This window comes from Triplophysa rosa, linkage group LG12 (assembly GCF_024868665.1).
Source record: "Triplophysa rosa linkage group LG12, Trosa_1v2, whole genome shotgun sequence".
Taxonomy (NCBI): domain Eukaryota; kingdom Metazoa; phylum Chordata; class Actinopteri; order Cypriniformes; family Nemacheilidae; genus Triplophysa; species Triplophysa rosa.
This window is the reverse complement of record NC_079901.1, coordinates 25328133-25347396: the sequence shown is the minus strand read 5'-3', so window position 1 is coordinate 25347396 and position 19264 is coordinate 25328133. Positions and strand designations below refer to the sequence as shown.

The 19264-nt window shown below is 42.0% G+C and overlaps 2 protein-coding genes across 2 annotated transcripts in view; both read left to right on the top strand.

Moving 5' to 3' along the window:
- The first annotated feature begins 6557 nt into the window (after positions 1-6557).
- Positions 6558-10292, top strand: LOC130562380 (cytochrome P450 1A1). Its single transcript, XM_057347287.1, has 7 exons — positions 6558-6670; positions 7447-8337; positions 8418-8544; positions 8623-8712; positions 8786-8909; positions 8988-9074; positions 9162-10292. The coding sequence occupies exons 2-7, from the start codon at positions 7498-7500 to the stop codon at positions 9472-9474; spliced, it is 1581 nt and encodes a 526-aa protein (XP_057203270.1). The 5' UTR covers positions 6558-6670; positions 7447-7497; the 3' UTR covers positions 9475-10292.
- A 375-nt stretch (positions 10293-10667) lies between these two features.
- LOC130562382 (enhancer of mRNA-decapping protein 3-like) overlaps positions 10668-19264 on the top strand; it is a 21289-nt gene continuing 12692 nt past the window's right edge. The window contains exons 1-5 of the mRNA XM_057347292.1: positions 10668-10942; positions 11038-11162; positions 11247-11445; positions 11858-12015; positions 17110-17301. Of these exons, the coding sequence (XP_057203275.1) occupies positions 11141-11162; positions 11247-11445; positions 11858-12015; positions 17110-17301 (571 nt within the window). The 5' untranslated portion in view covers positions 10668-10942; positions 11038-11140. The remainder of the gene's footprint in view (positions 10943-11037; positions 11163-11246; positions 11446-11857; positions 12016-17109; positions 17302-19264) is intronic.

Sequence of the window (19264 nt, the reverse complement as noted above, 5' to 3'; positions counted from 1 at the left end):
TATATTTATAATTTTTGCAGGTTTAGTCCTATATATTTATGGGTCGGGCTCTCAATCTCAGAATCATTACAGCGCACTGACTGAAGCCTTTGCCCCCTAAAAATCCCACAATGCATCTTAGACCTTACCGGAAATCAGTGACGTCACATTAAACCGTAACAACACGAACCATGTCGCTGGCTGGACAGGTAGGGAATGTGTACCATTAATATAATGTTGCACTGATATGTCGTGGGTACTCAACCATGACCCCACATTCGTCCAAGCACGCGAAGAGAACTAAGTTGCACGCCTTTTTAAATGGAATAAAAAAGACAATTAAGCAAGTTCTTGCACTAACACATATAGGCCTAATAGATGTATGACCCTTTTATGCTCGCGCAGGTTTTTGTGTCTCTAAGAAAAACACTGACATTTATCGTGCATTTCCGTGGGTAGGCTACTTTAATTAGCCTATATGTGATGTAAAACGTACCAAACAGAGTAAAGTGTCAATAAACGTTGAAATCAATTAAATATTGTCGTATACTATTAATCTAATACATAACACGTTGCCACAATATTGAAAATATGAAATCATTCACGTACTTAAAGGAGCTGTTCACCTCAAAAATAAGCCCCCATTGACTTTCCTTAGTCATTTTTATTCCTACTATGAAAAGTCAATGGGGGCTTATTTTTGAAGTGAACTACTCTTCACGTGGGAGAGTCTAGTATTTTGAAAAATGAAAAAAGTTCATTATTATAATTATTATGGTTTGGTTTGTTTTGTTTCGTGGAGCACACGAGGGCAGCGGTAAACATGTCACCGTCATGCACGATACGAGTCTAAAAATATCATTCTTATTAGACCAGCGCGTTTTAAAGGACAGAAACAAAATGGGTAAAATCTCAGCCAACTCAGCTATTTACACAACAGTAGCGTGTCTGTAGTGATTGTTTTGATAAATGGTTGACCGTCCACCTCCACCCCCCTGACTGACCCCTGGCACAGCGCGAGCAAACACAGTCTGCACGCGATGATTAACCAGCACAGTGTTCAGGGTTCGAAGGCAGAGGGGTGTGTGCGCGTGTTTAACTCTGCAAACCTGCAAAACAATGTCCTCAAAAGTAAGTTTAGCTTGACCAAACGTTCTCATTAAAGGACACTTTTATACCTTTTGGGTATTTGCGTGCAGTGTTTAAATACCTTTTTATTAGTAAAATATTATTAATGCCCCACCGCTGTGCCTGTCCATTTTATTTATAGATTCTATTCATTGAATTTAGATGTATATTTAAATATCCATATCGCCTTCGTTTACAAATGTATATTGAAAGGTATGTGGTAGGCAACGCCTGTGTGTGTGTTTTGTGTTGCGTGTGAAATAACTGCTTTCCTTTCTGCGCGTTCATGTTTTTTGTGAGTCAGCAGAAGTCGTGCATGAGGTGATTGATGGCCGATTCGGGTTTCCGCACGCAACTATTGTCCCTCAGAGACCCGCGATCTCTCGAACCCGAGCAGCACATTGGCGGCCGGAAGGTGGCACTCCAGTGCGCATGCGTGAGCTGCTCCGCTTTGATCTTTAATTATCACCTGCATTCTCACGCTCGCGCTCTCGACACAAATACTGATAGATATGAATGACCTGTATTGATCCCCGCGGTTAGGATGGATTTTGTGTAGTTTTTTACGGCATTTAAGACTTAGACACGAAAAATGACAGCCCTACAATAATAACAAAAATAGACAGTTTCAACTAACATATCTGATTTTGCAAACGGGTTTAACAGAAAACACTGGAAAAGGCTTGTTCATTACAGTCAGTTTGATTATTTCATAGAATCTGATTGTGGTTAGCTACTTTATTTGCTTCACACCAGATACAAATCATATAAAACGTAATACCATATTTGTGGTAATCATGTAAAATCATGATAATCACTCATTTTTTATTAACTTTTTCCCCAGCACTCGGTTTACTCACTTTAACCAGAGCGCATGCAAAAGTTTCAAACATTATATTGAATTTTAGGCTATTTTTCTGCCCATTTCTCTTTTTTTGCCAGAAAATCTGCATAACTGTGAAGGACAGATGGCAGCGCAGGTGAGTTTGTAAAGTGTAATTCATACGTGACCTCTGGTTGTTTGGCCGCAGGTGAAGTGTTTCAGTGAGCATCGGGTCAGAACCTGCATTCATGGTGAAGTGTTATGAACCTCAGTCACTCCTAATCCTATTAAGACGGGCCGCCGAGGGCACACGCGAGGTCTCCGGCCAGACGCGCTGACTCCTGACTCAATGATCTGAGAGTGACACCCCAAAACAGCAGTAGTCATGAGGGGTCAAATACAAGTTACTCATACAAACAAGGGCATAGACACCAAAGGACACGTGGGCTAAATATCTTCAAATGTCCAATGGCCATGACATGTACAAATCAAACTCTTATTGATACATTTAATACAATACTGCTGTGAAAGAAAGCTGAGGATGTTTGCACACACCAGGATGCATTTGTTCCGTGTAAGAAAAAAGCAGGCAAGTAATTGCAGGTGTGCAGTTACAGGCGGCAGAACATCACAGCACGTCAGTCTTTCTGGACCCAGACTGCGTGCAGGCACACTGTTTTCCCATGCCGTACTTCAAACATGACACTTCAAAACCTCTCGCGCTCCATTCAGAGCTGTTCCCGGCCACAAACACACAAACACTGACGGGCCCTCGCACTGAACCCTGCATACAACACACACACACACACACACACACACACACACACACACACACACACACACACACACACACACATGCACGACAACAAGCATATTCACAGGAAGCAGTATTAGATCACATGTGCTTTCAAATCATCGGTCATGTAATATCACACAGGTGATGCTGTAGTGTAGCGTGATGAAGCTGAGGTGCTTTCATCTGGTGTGACAGATTCCTGTGGGGTTTAAGTGCTGAAGGCAAACACATTACTCCGACTGTCTTTGTTTGTCCCGTGACACTGATATAGTGGCTCCAAACCCACAGCAATCATGCAGACTCTTCATGCTACATTACTGCTTAAGTGTTCAAATGTTTTATCTCCTTCCTTTTTTCCTGTTCTGATTTTTACAGTGCAGTTAGCTCTCCAGGCACTTCAGTTATTAATGGAGCGTGCCACGTGCCAGCGTTTTGGAAACTGATGCGTTCTATAAAAACCGCAGCGCTTTGCATGTAAATAATGCAAAAGCTATAGTTGAATGATCTGAGACCTGCTGTGTGAGTTTTTACGATTTGAAGGACGGTGGCCCCAAAATCAAGTCACATGTTGGTATGATTGAATCATTGTATTAGATATCAAAATAACTGCAAAGAAATGATGCCCGAGTTTTCCCCCAGTGCTAATGCTTGTCTGTTATCACAGGTTAACTTCATCACATTAAACACACTGTTTTCTTGGTATTTTAAATCATCAATTCAATCCCAACAAATTTTTGTGAAACATTTTGCTACAAGTGCTCGTGACGTCTTTATAATGACTGAAACGAGTTTGTATGCATCATTATCTAATGCAGTGGCATTGTTAAGAGTTAAATTGCATTTCATCACGCCGGTTGCTTCTGGATTTATCGTGATTCATGCGATTAATCTCAAAGCGTCGCAACTCCCACACGCGAGGGAAGCGCACGAGCGTCCGTTTGAGGCGGATTAAGAGTTTGCGTGGTGTGGGACTCACGACCGCATAACTGCGAAAAAACTAAAGCTTCGTGTCATTCACGGCACAGAAATCCCAATAAAGAGCCGCTGCCGCCTTCGCGTGACTAACTGAGCAGATTTAGGATTGTCCTGAAGACCGAGCCCACCCCTCTCACGCGAACACGCGCTCTCTCTCTGTCTCACACACACACAGAGAGAGAGAGAGAGAGAATGCGTGACAGTGGACGCCCAATGGCATTTTTGCATATTGAGCAGTATATACTCCCTAAATAGTGTGCAATGTTATCACATTACCCTCATTTCTTTATTTTTAGCAAGTGACAATAATCATAAAAACAATAGATTTTTTTGCAATTGATTTGGTTTCTTTGCATTGTAATGATGTCACTAGAAAGATTTCTCTCCTCATAGATTTCCCTATGCCAAAACAAGTACAGTAAAACCTAGTGCATCCGGCCAGATGAAGTGTGCATTTGATGGACGCTGTGCAATGAAGTCACCAGACTGCCGGATTTTAAAATATCTAGAAGACTACTTCACCAGACAAGTATATGTCAACTGGACAAAAGTTTGGGTTTTTCCTCTTTAACTTGTAGATCAGTTAAAATATAATTCATGTAAATTGCACTTATTTAACAGCTTCGTCTTTCGTTCGTTTTTAGATTGTGTTAGATTTATTGTATCATTTTAATGGCTAAAAATGAAATAAAATGACAATAAATAAAATAAATGTACATTCTCGGGTCATTCATGCTCTTTAGTATTTAGGACAGAAATTACCCTGTGTTGAATTTATCTTGCCTTCCAAAAAAAAAACAGAAAGTTTCATAGAATCGACAGGCTTGTTTTTCTTATTGTCTATATTCCTCCTAGTTACGTGTGTTCTTTTGGATAAACTGTTTGTATTGTTTATTATTTAGATATAGCAGCAAACCCGAGAAACGGCTAAAAAGCTTTTATTTTAAACAATCCCAAAATTCTAAAAAAAAGTATTTAGTTTACCTGCCAGCCAGGAAGAAGGCAACAGAAGAGTTCTGTGCCATAAGACGTGTAGTTTTTCACCAATGTGAATGTGTGTTTGGTTTGGAAAGACGATCGTGTCTATTTCAGTGGCTAAATCTGGTTGATGTGCAGAACATTGCAAAACCTTTACAATCAACACAAAACCTTCTTTTTCCACAAAACATCTTTTTGTGAACTTTGCAGAATGGGTTGCACATCCTGGTGTTATGAACAGTTAAATAAATCAGACTAGGACACCAGAACAAATCATTGACTAAAGATACTCATTTCAGTGTCTTGTAAGCTAACATGACCATAATTCCATTAAAATATGTCGTAAAGCAATGTATAATACGCTAACTATCCAAAGTTGTCATTTAAGTTCATTTGAATTTAAATAATTATTCTCATTCTTATTATTAATAAACAAGCTAAATGCTCTATTTTAGCATACCATCTAAACAAATTCACAGCCTTCATGTGCTAGTTGGACTGATCTGAATGGTCGGATCGGATTCTTACTGATGTTCATTGAAGTTTTAATGCTGATTATAATGGAAAGCGCATGAGTGGATTGTGTGTAAACGTTAAAGTTAATCATTAGATAGAAGGAGAGTGACTGCAGCTGATCTAATCACTCTCCTTTTTTACCCAAAAAATAAAATGAGATGTCAGGCCTTCTTCTGCAAAGTATCCAAGGCAAATATTTATGAGTATTTAGATGCAGCGCGGACATGATAGCTCATACATTAAGATGCTTCAGTGTTAAAGGAAAGAGAGTCAAAGAAATAAAGAAATTAAAAGTAAAGCTTTTTTCAATCGTTCATTTAGGTCACTGGTATATGTGCATGCATGGATACAAATGCGTGATCTCTTTTCTTCTTTCAGCTTTCAAGCTGTGTGAACTCAAAGTCCCCCCTCCCCTCAGCATCCTCGCGCGCGGCTCAGGGAAGCGGTGCGCTAGCGCTCTCACGCAACGTGGCCAATCTTTAACCCGCGCTACAGGTGCACGCACGCGATGCGTTTGAAGAGTTTATCTTGGCGTGTCTTGAAGCGTGATAACAGTCTGAGGTTACGAGGTGCCTCCAAAGGAAAACGGACCACAAAACAAGTATGAGTTCAATGCAACCTGTCTAAAACGAGTGTCTTACAAAAACAAAACACAGAGAGTAGGCTAATTCTGTATATCCAGATGTATACGAACAATTTATCAAGGAATCTACAGTGGGGCTCTGAAACACACGCACACGCGCGCGCGCACACACACACACACACCTTTGCACGCGATGCTCACCTGTTGCTTAATGAGTTACGAGCGCGTGCCAGGTGGAACATGACCCTACAAATCAATGCAAAAATATCTCGTACGTCGATTAATTCTTGGATAAATATGAAAGAAATGTTGCAATAAACAGTTTTACTTGATGTGCACGTTTGCTTTAACTATCAAAATGATTTACGTTTGACTAACGTCTGTCTGCAGTGTTTTCTGTCACATAAATGATCAACTCGCACGAAAAATAAGAAAAAACTATGAGAAGATTAAATTAAGATTATAAATCTTTTTTTCTTTTATTGAGTTATTTTTAAATAGTTAAACATGATCATAAATCATCATTATATTATCTACATTGTTTTAAATGTATTTAAGTGTTTTAGGGAAACAAGTAAGTCGTTTTTACATGTGCTTCATTTGAATTCTGTATTATAAAATTATTATTGTGTCATATTGATGTATATTATTGTATGCCTGTACTGATGAGATTAGTAATGGTGAGATTATTCGCAGTTATAAACTCATTCACAAAAGGCATGCAGCTCTTCCCATCCCTGACGTCACACAGCAACCAGCCAATCGCGTCGAGCACTTGTGTATATAAGATGTATGTGCTGGAATACAGCAGCACTTCTCTGTCTTGAGATAATTTACTTTGGATAGACAGATTCAGCAGTGAAGAACGCACTTATTCCTCACTGTACTCGAGGTGAGCTTGATATCAATACTTTCATTCATAATGCTTTAGATCAATTCATTCATGTTCAAGTCATGTTAAGTATTAGTTTAACATTTTACCTTAAACATTTTAACCCATATTTTAGTTGTGAGAGCTTTTCTCTTACATTTCTGAATTCTGTGTAACATCTTTTATTTTCTGCATGATCATTTAACATAGAATGTTTTAGATGTAAAATGTTTGAATTCTATCTTGAATTTTTCTTTTTCTACTGACTTGTAAAAAAAAGAATAAATAATCACTCATTTATTGGCTGCTGTGCAGGCTCTTTTTACCATTTAGGATAATCTATGCACTTTCTGTTCAATGCATTGCATATGTCAGTGTCTTGCATTGCACTTTTTCTGAATGAAGTGTGTGCGCGCGCGTGTGTGTCTGTGTGCGTGTGCGTGCGTTCGCCCTTGACACTGATTGCTTCATGTGTGGTTTATCATTAATGAATTTTGCGAACATACAAATAACCAACCAGTGTGCAATGCTTTACTGCAAAACTATCAGTTAATTGCTGTGTTGCATTTATGACCTGTAAAAAGTGTTCATGCAACACATGCAATACAAAAAAAGCAAAACAGGTTGCAGAAGACACACCTTTCTCAGTAGCCTATCATCCATTTATGCATTTGGCAGACGCTTTTATCCAAAATTGATCCATCATCCATCCAAGAAATGTTACTACATGCTCTCTCTCTCTCTCTCTCTCTCTCGTTATTATCTCGTCTTATTTATCGTTCCTCTGTTTTGAGCAGGTAATCTGTTCACCGTCTGCAGGAGGAAAGATTGACGTGGAGAACAAAAGAATGTCTTTGACGGTTCTGCCTGTTCTGGGCCCGATCTCTGTGTCGGAGAGTCTCGTGGCCATTATAACCATATGTGTGGCGTATCTCCTCATGCGCCTGACGCGCACCAAGATTCCCGAGGGTCTTCAGAAGCTGCCGGGCCCAAAGCCCCTTCCCATCATCGGCAACGTGCTGGAATTGGGAAACAACCCGCATCTCAGCCTAACCGCCATGAGCACGTGCTATGGCTCCGTCTTCCAAATCCAGATCGGCATGCGTCCCGTGGTGGTGCTCAGCGGGAACGAGGTGATCCGTCAGGCTCTCCTCAAACAGGGCGAAGACTTTGCCGGTCGACCTGACCTGTACAGCATGCAGTTCATCAGCGACGGCAAAAGTCTGGCCTTCAGCACGGACCAGGTCGGCGTGTGGCGTACCCGCCGCAAGCTGGCGCTCAGCGCCCTGAGATCCTTCTCCACGGTGCCGGGCAAAAGCTCGGCGTATTCGTGTGCTCTGGAGGAACACATCAGCAAAGAGGGGCTGTATCTGATCGACAGACTTCACAGCGTCATGAAGAGCGAGGGAAGCTTCGATCCCTTCCGTCACATCGTGGTGTCTGTGGCCAACGTCATCTGCGGAATCTGTTTCGGCCGGCGCTACAGTCATGACGATGAGGAGCTAGTGGGTTTGGTCAACATGAGCGATGAGTTCGGAAAGGTCGTAGGTAGTGGCAACCCCTCTGACTTCATTCCGTTCCTGCGATACCTGCCCAGCAAGACGATGAAGAAATTCCTGGAGATCAACGCTCGATTCAGCAGCTTCATGCAGAGGATCGTGAAGGAACATTACGACACCTTCGACAAGGTGGGCGACCTTCAAACGTGAGTTCTTAGCCATTGCGCGGTGCTCACAGAGCTCACTGCGTGTCTTCTCGTCTGTTTCAGAACAACATCCGTGACATCACAGATTCTCTCATCGACCACTGTGAAGACAGAAAACTGGATGAGAACTCCAACGTTCAAGTCTCCGATGAGAAGATCGTGGGCATCGTCAATGATCTCTTTGGAGCTGGTGAGTGCGGGAGAAGCGTTGTGAAATGAGCGAGTCTGACGCGTGATGTGTGTTGATGGTGTTTGTGGTTGTCCACAGGTTTCGACACCATCAGCACGGCTCTGTCGTGGGCTGTCATGTATCTGGTGGCGTATCCTGAGATTCAGGAACGGCTGCACAGAGAGCAGAGTAAGTGTTTGTCTCTCACACCGTGTCTGCTTGTCGTGTTCCAAAACTCAAGATCTGTTATTGTTGTCTCTAGATGAAAAGATCGGAATGGATCGCACGCCTCGTCTGTCGGACAGATTGGCTACGCCGCTGCTGGAGGCTTTCATTCTGGAGATCTTCAGGCATTCGTCTTTCCTTCCCTTCACTATTCCTCACTGGTGAGTGTCTGTAAAACCTCGAACACGAATGACACCACGTCAGACAGTTATGATCAAGCTCATGTTCTTCTCTTTCAGCACCACTAAAGACACGTCGCTGAATGGATACTTCATTCCCAAAGACACCTGTGTGTTTGTCAACCAGTGGCACGTCAATCACGACCCGTAAGTTACTGCAGCGGTTTATAAGTGATGCAATGCGCACGCTGGCTGCTCTTAAAATGAAGCTGAATCTGGTGTCTGTACCCGCAGAGAGCTGTGGAAGGACCCGTCATCCTTTAACCCCGATCGATTCCTCAGCACTGACGGTATGAAGCTGAATAAGATGGAAGGCGAGAAGGTGTTGGTCTTTGGTTTGGGGAAGCGGCGCTGCATCGGCGAGTCCATCGGACGCTCCGAGGTCTATCTGTTCCTGGCCATCCTGCTCCAGAGACTGAAGTTCAGCAGTATGCCGGGTGAAATGCTGGACATGACGCCGGAGTACGGCCTGACCATGAAGCACAAGCGCTGTCAGCTGCGCGCCACACCGCTACCGGGGTTCCAACTCAGCGGCGCGGTGGAGTGATTCCGAAAAGGGGTCATCGGAGTTGAGGTTGATTCTGGTCTGATAAAACGCTGGACATCAGCTCGCAGTGCCGAATATTTGAAAGATGCTCTGGTGCATTTTGCTTCAGTCATTTCAGAGTCGTCTATCATGTACATCTGTTTCATATGCAGCTTGATATTCCCAGCGCAGAAAAAATATTTGTACTTGCCTTCACAGTGCAGAGTAACTCCGAGAACAGTGTGTGTCTGTTGCAGCTCTGCGTGTTCAGCTGCTTTTGTGTTTGTTTATCAAATGAATGCCTTTAACTGTTATAAGCTTTACAAAGATTCCTCATCTTACTGAGCGTCTGCTGGACGACATACACTGAAGCTATTTTCTAATATTTGATTACGAACCCAGAATGTGACCTTCATGTAAATATACAGCTATTATCTCAACGCAGATTTTCCGTGTGTTACATTTATACAAACTGCTGTTTTTTATTAAAGTGCGATCTGGAAACCCAACATTACTCCAGAGGACCTCAAAATCTTCTGTTTTGAAACCATATAGTTGTTGTTGTTGTTTTTGTATTTACCTGACACTCTTTGTGTAGGTGATTTTTGTATAATGAAGGAATTGAACATGTGAAGGATTAAAGCTGTCATGTATAAAGTAATTCCATTTAAAATTAATGTCTCACATTTATCCTGCAAGCAGGTGCATTGTGTTTGCATAGCTTATTTATGACTGCTAAATGAATAATACAAGTTTTTCAATGCAAATGTAAGATTCCTCACAGCTTTAACTGTGTGATTTAAGCAATAAAAACCGAAAGGCGTGATTTGATTATTCTGTGGCTTGGTCCTTGACATTTATTGACTCCTAAATTTTGCTTAAAAAATAAAAACCTGCACAGTTTTGTAACTGTGAACTGCATAATAATTCACATACCATGATATCTCTTAAGGTGTTTTCAATATAACAATAGTAACAAAAATACTATGACCAAAACATGGTAGCAGGGTATGTGCGTCTCTCTGCTTAATGTAAATTTAAATATTAAAACCATTGTGCATATAAAAATTAAATAGTACCATCTTTATGTATGGAAAATCACATATTGTATAATAATAATCAGTATAAAAATAATAATTTACTAAATAGGCGAAATTTGTATTAACATGCAGCAGACCTCATGCTCGCGGACAGTGACGTCATCAAGGCGCGACGCCACCGACTGACAGCCCCCCAAGCGGCTCTCACTAAATCCTTGGTGTTTCGAGTCTGACATCATCACGCAACCGTGTTTTTTGGCAAGTTTAACAACCACAGGTAGTTTAGATGGTTAGAGTTAGGTTACGGTAAAGGTTTCGTAAAACTTGAAATACCAAGGATTTAGTCAAAACCAACAAGCCACGCCCACGGATCTGACTCGAAACACCAAGGATTTAGTGAGAGCCGACAGCAAGCACGCGCGCTGAGCAGTCTCCAGCAGAAAACTCGGGTATAGAAAAACACAGTCAACTTAAACGTTTTGTAGCGAGACCTAACACACATTAAAGCTGGAAGCAGATGTATACAATGTTTGTTTTACTGCAGTTGAAGAAAACACAACATCCGCTGTTCTCCCTCACACATGGAGTACAGTGATTTCTGACCAGGACACCTCTGGGATGCCACTGTGGTCCAGTAGTGGTATCAGATGGACATGACATGCTACTTTTGTAAGGAACCCCGAACACACTGTTTATGAAACTGTACAGCATCACCACACTCTTACACTTACACGTGTGATGTGTCTGTCATAGATGATGTCATTTCCTGTGTCTGTTGTCCAGGATTGGTCAAGTTGATGGCTGAAGAATGGCTGGGTTGTTTGGTGTCCCTTGACTGCGGGGTCACTTTAGGTGTGTACCAGGGTGAAGTGGACCCGAACAGACAGACTTTCTCTCTCCGACAGCCGCTTCGTAACGGTGTCCGTTGCCTTGTGTCAGAGGTCACCTTCAGGTGTGGTGCTTGTTTCTGCATTCACAATAGAGGGTATGCACGTGTCGTCACTTTGGTCAAACACTGGGCAAAACGAATGCTTACAATATCATTAAACGCAATTCCGCGCAACATTTGAGTGTCTAAGAACACCTGATTCCTTTGTAAGTCACAAGGTAGTCGTAAGGATCACCGTCGAGTCCAGCTGCTTGTAGTTTCAGCAAATAATTGCGTGTTTTAGTCCCGTTTTTTTTTTTGTTCCTCCTATTGAACGCAGCCATTTTGCCTTAGTTTTACCACTCAAGGGAGCGTGTCCCGGCGTGTTCACGTGGGAAAGTGACGTCAATGCAGAAATGACCGAACACTTGCATATGGATTTACACAGTTCAGCCAATAGTATCGAGATGTAAATATGAATATGCTCTCTTTCTAGTGTCATAGACATAAGGGAGCTGAAGATTCTTGAGATTGGAAACGGTCAAGGAATCGACTCTGACCCGTCATCTTCCTCATCATCATCATCATCATCACACAGCAGAAACGGCGGTTGCGCAGTCACAGGCTGTCCTCCTGTCATGCTACTGCGCAGAGGTGAAATCTCTCTCTCTCTCTCTCTCTCTCTCTCTCTCTCAGATATGAGTTTTATCATGAAGTAGATAAAAAGATCTCACAGTTAAATTGACAGCTGTCTGAATCTCACTGTTCAGCTGCAGGTGTCTTTCTAGTGTCTGTTTGCCAAACACAACGATTATTAAACGCTCTGATCTGTAGCAGTCAGGGCTGCACGATATTATCCAAAAATACACAAATATATAAAAAATGAAAACTAAAGCGTTGCTATCTTTCTTGTGCCATTCTCCCTGCTTTTGTATGAAAATCATTCAGTTTCTGCAATATTTTTTTCATTTTAAAATATCTTGAAGGACGAACAGATGATCATTGATCGCGTTGTTCAACTTTGATGTTAAAGTGCAGAAATTGGCTCGCGTGTTTGCGTTATAAATCACTCTGCACGGTTTGTCAGACGTGTTTGTGTGAGTGAAGTTCAGTATAGCCGTCGCTGTTCGTTTATGATCCAGTGGACCTTTGAACAGACGTCTGTAATCTGTGGTGTGTGTGTGTGTTTTGTCAGATGACCTTTGGATGTGTGCGCAGAATCTGTCTTTATGACATCACAATCCTGTTTATCCCCCTAGAGAAATCCTTCTGTTATTATTTCCGAATTATTTCCAGGAACTTTTTTCCTGGATTAAAGAATGCGTCTGCGGGAGCTGCTATCAGCGCCGTGCCTCTGTGTCGCGCTGATAGCGGTCCGGAGACCGCCCCCTTCGCCGCACGACCTCCGAAGGTTCCCATAGCGTGCCAGAGGCCTATACCAGAGTTCCTCTTTATAATATGCGTGTGACTAAAATCAATAAACACCGTGGCCCCCCGGCTGTGTGGCTCCTCAGGAAGAGGTCATGCTCGGTTGCGTTTACTGCCTTTACGCCTCTCTGCCTCTTTCCTTCTCTCGTTCTCAGCACAGGAAATTCCCCAACAACAGGAAGTTGAGTTCCAGCGTGCCGCGAGGGCAGAACATGTTCATGGAGAAGGTGGTTGAGGGGTTTTTTTGTTGCTTAATCTCTCCGCTCACGGGCTGCTGGCCAGCAAATAACACACCAATGACATGTGGCCGAGGTGGGGACGGACAACGACAGGGGCGGGGCAGATGTATTCACACGCGATGCTCGTCTGGAATAGAAAGAGACTCGTCTCGTGAGCGTTGAAACTACGGCCAGGAGATTATTACAGAAATAAATCAAGTGTTTGCAGCAGGACAATAGTGATTCTTTTCTCTTAAACCGAGCTTTCCTCTCACGTGCTGATTATTTCACACATTTTTCTCTCCGTTTCAGAAGCTGGAAGTTTACTTAAGCCGTTTGTTGCCCTTGCCCTAATATTCCTGTCACTTCCTTCCTGTAAGTGATAGGTCGCTGGCAGGTGGGCGGGGTTTTCAGCTGACACTGTTTTCCGACTGTCTGTCAATCTCAGCCGTGTGAGAACATGACAACATTTTCAGTGTGACCCGATGAAACGTTTGAGAAACTCATTACCGTGAACTCACATGAGATTGTTTGTTGTACGTCCTCTTGTTTATTTCATTGTTCGGAGAATCTGTTATGACCTCAGACCATCTGTGAAACGAGACATTTTCAGGAAAAATGAAGCATGTCATAGTAAAACTAAGTGTGATTTGTTGATATTGTTGCTCACTCTTTACCGCGGTTCATCTGAGATTACCTCATTTAATCTGAGCTCCTCAGTTTCTGAAAATCTTTGATAATTAAGTGAATTTTCCCATAAAATAAAGGAAATGAATCTTACTTTTAGGGCCGTTATATTTATCCTGTATTCTCATTACACAAAGGATGTAATGCAACCGAGTCTCATTGACTTGACTGTAAAAATACAATATGCATGCAATATATTCAATGTTTTTGTGTGTGTGTAAAGTCTCGGTTGTTTTGAGCTTATGCTGATTTACATCAAATCAGAATTTACATCTGAATAATGAGAATTATTATAAACACATAAGAGTGTTTTTATCTTTATGCACCACAACATTTCCTATAGTTTTCTTCAGATTTTAGGGGTGAAATGTGACCCAGACATGGATTGAGCGCTGAAGATCTAGACCCCTGCCTAGTGCACTTGCATGGAGTGGGCATCAGTCGGAGATCTGACGTCTTAATCGATTCATTAGCGTTGCGTGATGTCCGTCCGGACAGCGTGTGTATGTGACAGCGGTCGGTCTCGCGTGAGAGCGCGGTGCGGCTGACACTCAGTGAGACTGGCGTGCGAGTGTGTTAGCGTGAGAGCTCAGCTGGGTTGGGGCTGAACACCAGGTTTTTCCAGTTTCTTTGTTATTGCTTTGTGTGAGCATGTATTAGTACACAAGTGTATCAGTGCGGTGTTATCACAGCGCTGGAGTCCTCGGGTTTGATGAAGTCGGCAGGTGACGCCCCATTAATGATGCTGTGACCTCCACACTTCTGCTCTCTGTGTGTGGAGTGGAGGAGACTCGGGGCTGTGGGGATACGCCTGATTCTGGATTTGAGCTTAAGTCTGCGAGAAGAAGAATCTTTTCCTCAACATTCCTTCAGACTGAAGGTCCTGGAGAGTTTAGTTTCAAACCCGATCCAAAACACAACTGACCGTCACTTTCAAGTGTCCAGAACTGCTCCCTATCCAAACCTGAGCCAACTGTTTTATACATACCCACAATGCACTGCGATTTCAAACGTAGAGCTGATGTACATTAGGTTGAATATAAACGTTCTTTCAACATTTACATTTTCTGGGTTCATTTCAATTCAACCACTGGTTGTCTTTGTCCATGTTTATACTCACTCCAGCCTGTTTTACAGTGTTGTGCTGGACGTCCGGGCAGTAAATTGTTTAAGTTCGTGTAATGACATGAGTGTTATTTTTGACTCGTGTTCAAAGAATGTTTAAAATGTGGTCGACGGTGATAATGTCACATTATGTGAAGAACCAACAGAAAACACTCCAACACTGTTTCACAGGAAACACAAACCTGTCGGAGCCAGGTGGTCGAGTGGTTCGTGCTCCAACATGTGGCGCCGGTGCGTCCTGGGCGACCCGAGTTTGAGTCCCGGCTCGTGGTCCTTTCCCGATCCTTCCCCCTCTCTCTCATCCACTTTGCTTCCTGTCCTCTCTGAAAAGAGTCTCTCTCTGTCAAATAAAGGCAAAAGAACGCCAAAAAATAAATCTTAAAAAAAAAAAAACACAAATCTAGTTTATGTAACAGTTGTATGTGATTTTAACGTGAACATTGTTAAGATGTCTCGGGTTGAGATGTGGTGTCAGATCAGTTCATCTTCAGTGTGTGTGACAGAGAACAGACACGATTTAACAACAGAAAGTCATGGTTTGTGAGTGACGTCTTTTCTATACCGATTCAAAACCTAGCGAGCTGCCCCTAGACACCAAAAAAGAATCTTAAAGGGACAGTTCACCCAAAAATAACATTCTGTCATCGTTTACTCACCCTTGTCTGTATACATTCCTTTGTTTTAAAATGTCTTTGTTGTTTCTTTGTTCTTGTTGTTCTGGGGCTCCATTGACTCCCATAGTAGGAAAATGACAATGGTCGTCAAAAGTGCCCCAGAACTGTTTGCTGTCCTACATTCTTCAAAATATCTTCTTTTGTGTTCAACAGATCAAAGACATTTATAAAGCAATTCATCTTACTATGTTGGTGAGTGATGTCCCAGCACTGTTTGCTTTCCTAAATTCTTCCAAATATCTTTCTCTGTGTTCATCAGAACATAGAAATTTATATTTGGAACAACGTGAGGGTGAGTAAATGATGTTCCTTCCTTTAAACGAACAAAACTGGGCTCTTTTGACCAAAATATAAAGCAGCATCATACTGATATAATGAAATATTTATGATATGTAAAAAAGAGTGGTATATCGTTTTTTAAATACAGTACAATGTCTGTTAATTGTTTGAGCTGCTAATACATGACTTGCCTCAACATAAATCACAACTAATGTCCTTATAAACATTTCCTCAGTAAGTTTTACTGAAAGTCAGTGAGTGCAGCTGTGACGTGTCAGAGGAGATCTGGTCCTCCCGGCTGAGTCTGGTTTCTCCCGAGGCTTTTTTTCTCCATCTATTTCTCATTGGAGTTTGGGCTCCTCGCCTCAGGGCCGTGTTGGCGTGCTCACCGGGAGACCGCTGACATTAGATATTATTTGTTATTTACTAGAATGATCTTACTTGTTCTATAAACACCGTGCACTGTGCTGTGTTTGACCTTTTCTGTGTTTTCCTGTTTTTCTCCTGTTAAGCTGCTTTGGAACGATGCACATTGTGAAGAGCGCTATATAAATCAAATTGAATTGAATTGAACATATATATATAGTTTTTTTATTTTGTGCTTTGAGTAGTTCTCTCTTAGGGGTGGTTTCAGGGACAGGGCTTAAGCCTAGTCCCAGACTAACTTAAATGTTAGAGGTTTCTTGATCGACAAAAACTTACACTGACACATCCTAACATATATCAGTGCGATTGTTTTGTCTTAAGATGCACACCAGTGAGGTTTTTTTGTACAGTATGTTTTTAAAAACGACTTAAATATCCTAATATAACTAAGGCCTAGTCCTGTCTTTAGCTAATCCCTGTCCGGGAAACCGCCCCTTAGTGTTAAGTTTTCTTAACTCTTTTTTTAAAGCTGCAATCCTAAGCTTTTGGCCTAAAAATGAACAAAAATCAGTTATTGAGCAAGGACGTAAAAATCCGTTTCAAAAACTGACTCTTTATCATAATTCAGTCAAACTCATCATAATGATTTATAAATGAAGCTGCTTTTTTGCTTCGGACAGAGATGACAACATAGAGGCACAAGTTATGGAATGCAGCTTTAATTTTATGTTAAAATTCTGTTTTTTAGTGAGTTTCAGTTTTAATTCATTGACATATATTCTGATTCTGATTCGAAGGTTTCATTAACCCTTGAATGTTGTTGATTCCATAAGTTGTTTTTACAATAAACATTTTATTAACTGTTGAATAAATCTATTATTTGCATTTCATGTTTTATTTTTAGAATGTTGTTTCACATATGTTGATTGTGTATTGCATTATAATAATTTGTTTGTTTCTGTGTGTGAAAGGCTGCCATGAGAGTCAGGTCATGTGGAGAAGCGCAGAGATGAAGACCGTCACAGGAGGGCATCATGAGTCTTTTATGGCAGACACTGATGTGGATCTTCAGGGAAATCTGCCGGCGTTTGATAAACGACTGACGCAGACATCGAATGTTCCAGTGACCGCACCGCAGCGTGAAGAAAAGAAATATTACACCGGTGTGAATAAAACTAGATGTTAATTGTTTTAGTGATTGCTTCATTCAGTCCTCACTTGACACTTTATATTTTGCCTATGCTGTCTATTTAGGGAGCTCCCTAGAGCTTGAAAGAGATGTAATCTGATGTTGCGTGGTGTTGGCGTTGGGGCACGTAGTCCAGCGCGATGCTATCACAGCCATGTTACTGAATCCATTATCAGCTGCACATCCACTTCCAGCTCTGATGGAATGAGAACGTTTTGTTCAGATCTAAAAATATCCCAGAGAGGTAAACAAGCAGACAGAATTGCCTCCCAAAAAGTTATGCGAGTCGTGCCAGTGCCCCTTTCGTCTGAGCATGGCGAGAAGAGAAGACCTGATAAAGACATGCTCGGAAAACCACCAGAGACGCCAGCGTCACGACCCTTGAACCCAATGTAACTCAGGCTCTTTACAAGTTAAGTGGTCACCAACCCTGCTCCTGGAGATCGACCGTCCTGAAGATTTCAGCTCTAACCCCAATCAAACACACCTGAACTATCTAATCAAGGTGTTCAGGTTTGCTTGATAATAACAGACAGGTGTGCTGAAGCAGGGTTGGAGCTGCAGTCTGCAGGACGGTCGATCTCCAGGAACAGGGTTGGTGACCACTGAGTTAGAGGATTCAAATCAAACACGTTTTTGTAGGGCTATCAAACGATTGATCGCGATTTATCGCATCCAGAATAAAAGTTTGTGTTTACATAATATACAGCATGTCTGTGTACTGTGCATATTAATTTTGTATTTATAAACACATACACATAGATGAATACATATTTAGGAAATATTAACGTGTGGATTTATTTATATTTACCAATCATTTAACTTATATATAAATGTTAGGTTATAAATACAAAATTAATATGCACAGTACACAGACATTTATTATGTAAACACAAACTTTATTCTGGATGCCATTAATCGTTTGACAGCCCTAGTTTTCAGATAGATGGAAGATAAAATGCTTTAGATTAACTGTTTAAAAATGGACTTGTGTCGTGACCATGTCATGTCAAACCTGTATGACTTTCTTCTTCAGAACACAACAGAAGATATCTTGAAGAATGTCAATCATCAAACAACGCTCAACTCCATTAACTTCCATTGTATGAACACAAAACCACTGAGACATTTCTCAAAATATCTTCTTTTGTGTTCCACTGAAGTAAGACTCACACACAGGTGAGAGTGAATAAATTGATTTGGAGTGAACTATCCCTTTAAGAGAGCAGTGTGGAGAAGAAGTGTCTTGGACGGGCCACGATCGATCATTGAACAATGTTCTGTGAAAGCAGAAGTGTTCAGGGGTCTATTTGAGTCAGGATGATTCTGTGTTTGTGTGTCCTGTCGGGGAAAGAGGGTCTTTATCAGGCTGGCATCTCAGTCGGCCCATTATTCAACATCCTGAAGGCCACACATACACATGCTGTGTTTCTGTCCTGGGCGAGAGAGAGAGAGAGAGAGAGAGAGAGAGAGAGAGAGAGAGAGAGAGAGAGAGAGAGAGAAGAGAGAGAGAAAGAGAGAGAGAGAGAGAGAGGAGAGGGAGAGAGAGAGAGAGAGAGAGAGAGAAGAGAGAGAGAGAGAGAGAGAGAGAGAGAGGAGAGAGAGAGAGAGAGGAACAAGAGAGAGAGAGAAGAGAGGGAAAGAGACGAGAGGAGAGAGAGAGAGGAGAGAGTACGAGAGGAGAGGGAACGAGAGGAGAGAGAACAAGAGGATAGAGAACGAGAGGAGAGGGAACAAGAGGAGAGGGAACGAGAGGAGAGAGAACGAGAGGAGAGGGAACGAGAGGAGAGGGAACGAGAGGAGAGAGAACGAGAGCAGGAGAAAGAGAGGAGAGAGAGAGAACGAGAGAAGAGAGAGAACGAGAGGAGAAAGAGAACGAGAGGAGAGGGAACGAGAGGAGAGAGAACGAGAGGAGACGGAATGAGAGGAGAGAGAAC

What these genes read in the sequence shown, in the direction of transcription:
- LOC130562380 (XM_057347287.1), top strand. Translation starts at nt 7,498, where the DNA reads ATGTCTTTGACGGTTCTGCCTGTTCTGGGCCCGATCTCTGTGTCGGAG. An exon ending in ATTACGACACCTTCGACAAG is followed by an intron (nt 8,338 to 8,417) that starts GTGGGCGACCTT and finishes CGTCTGTTTCAG; the next exon opens with AACAACATCCGTGACATCAC. An exon ending in CAATGATCTCTTTGGAGCTG is followed by an intron (nt 8,545 to 8,622) that starts GTGAGTGCGGGA and finishes GGTTGTCCACAG; the next exon opens with GTTTCGACACCATCAGCACG.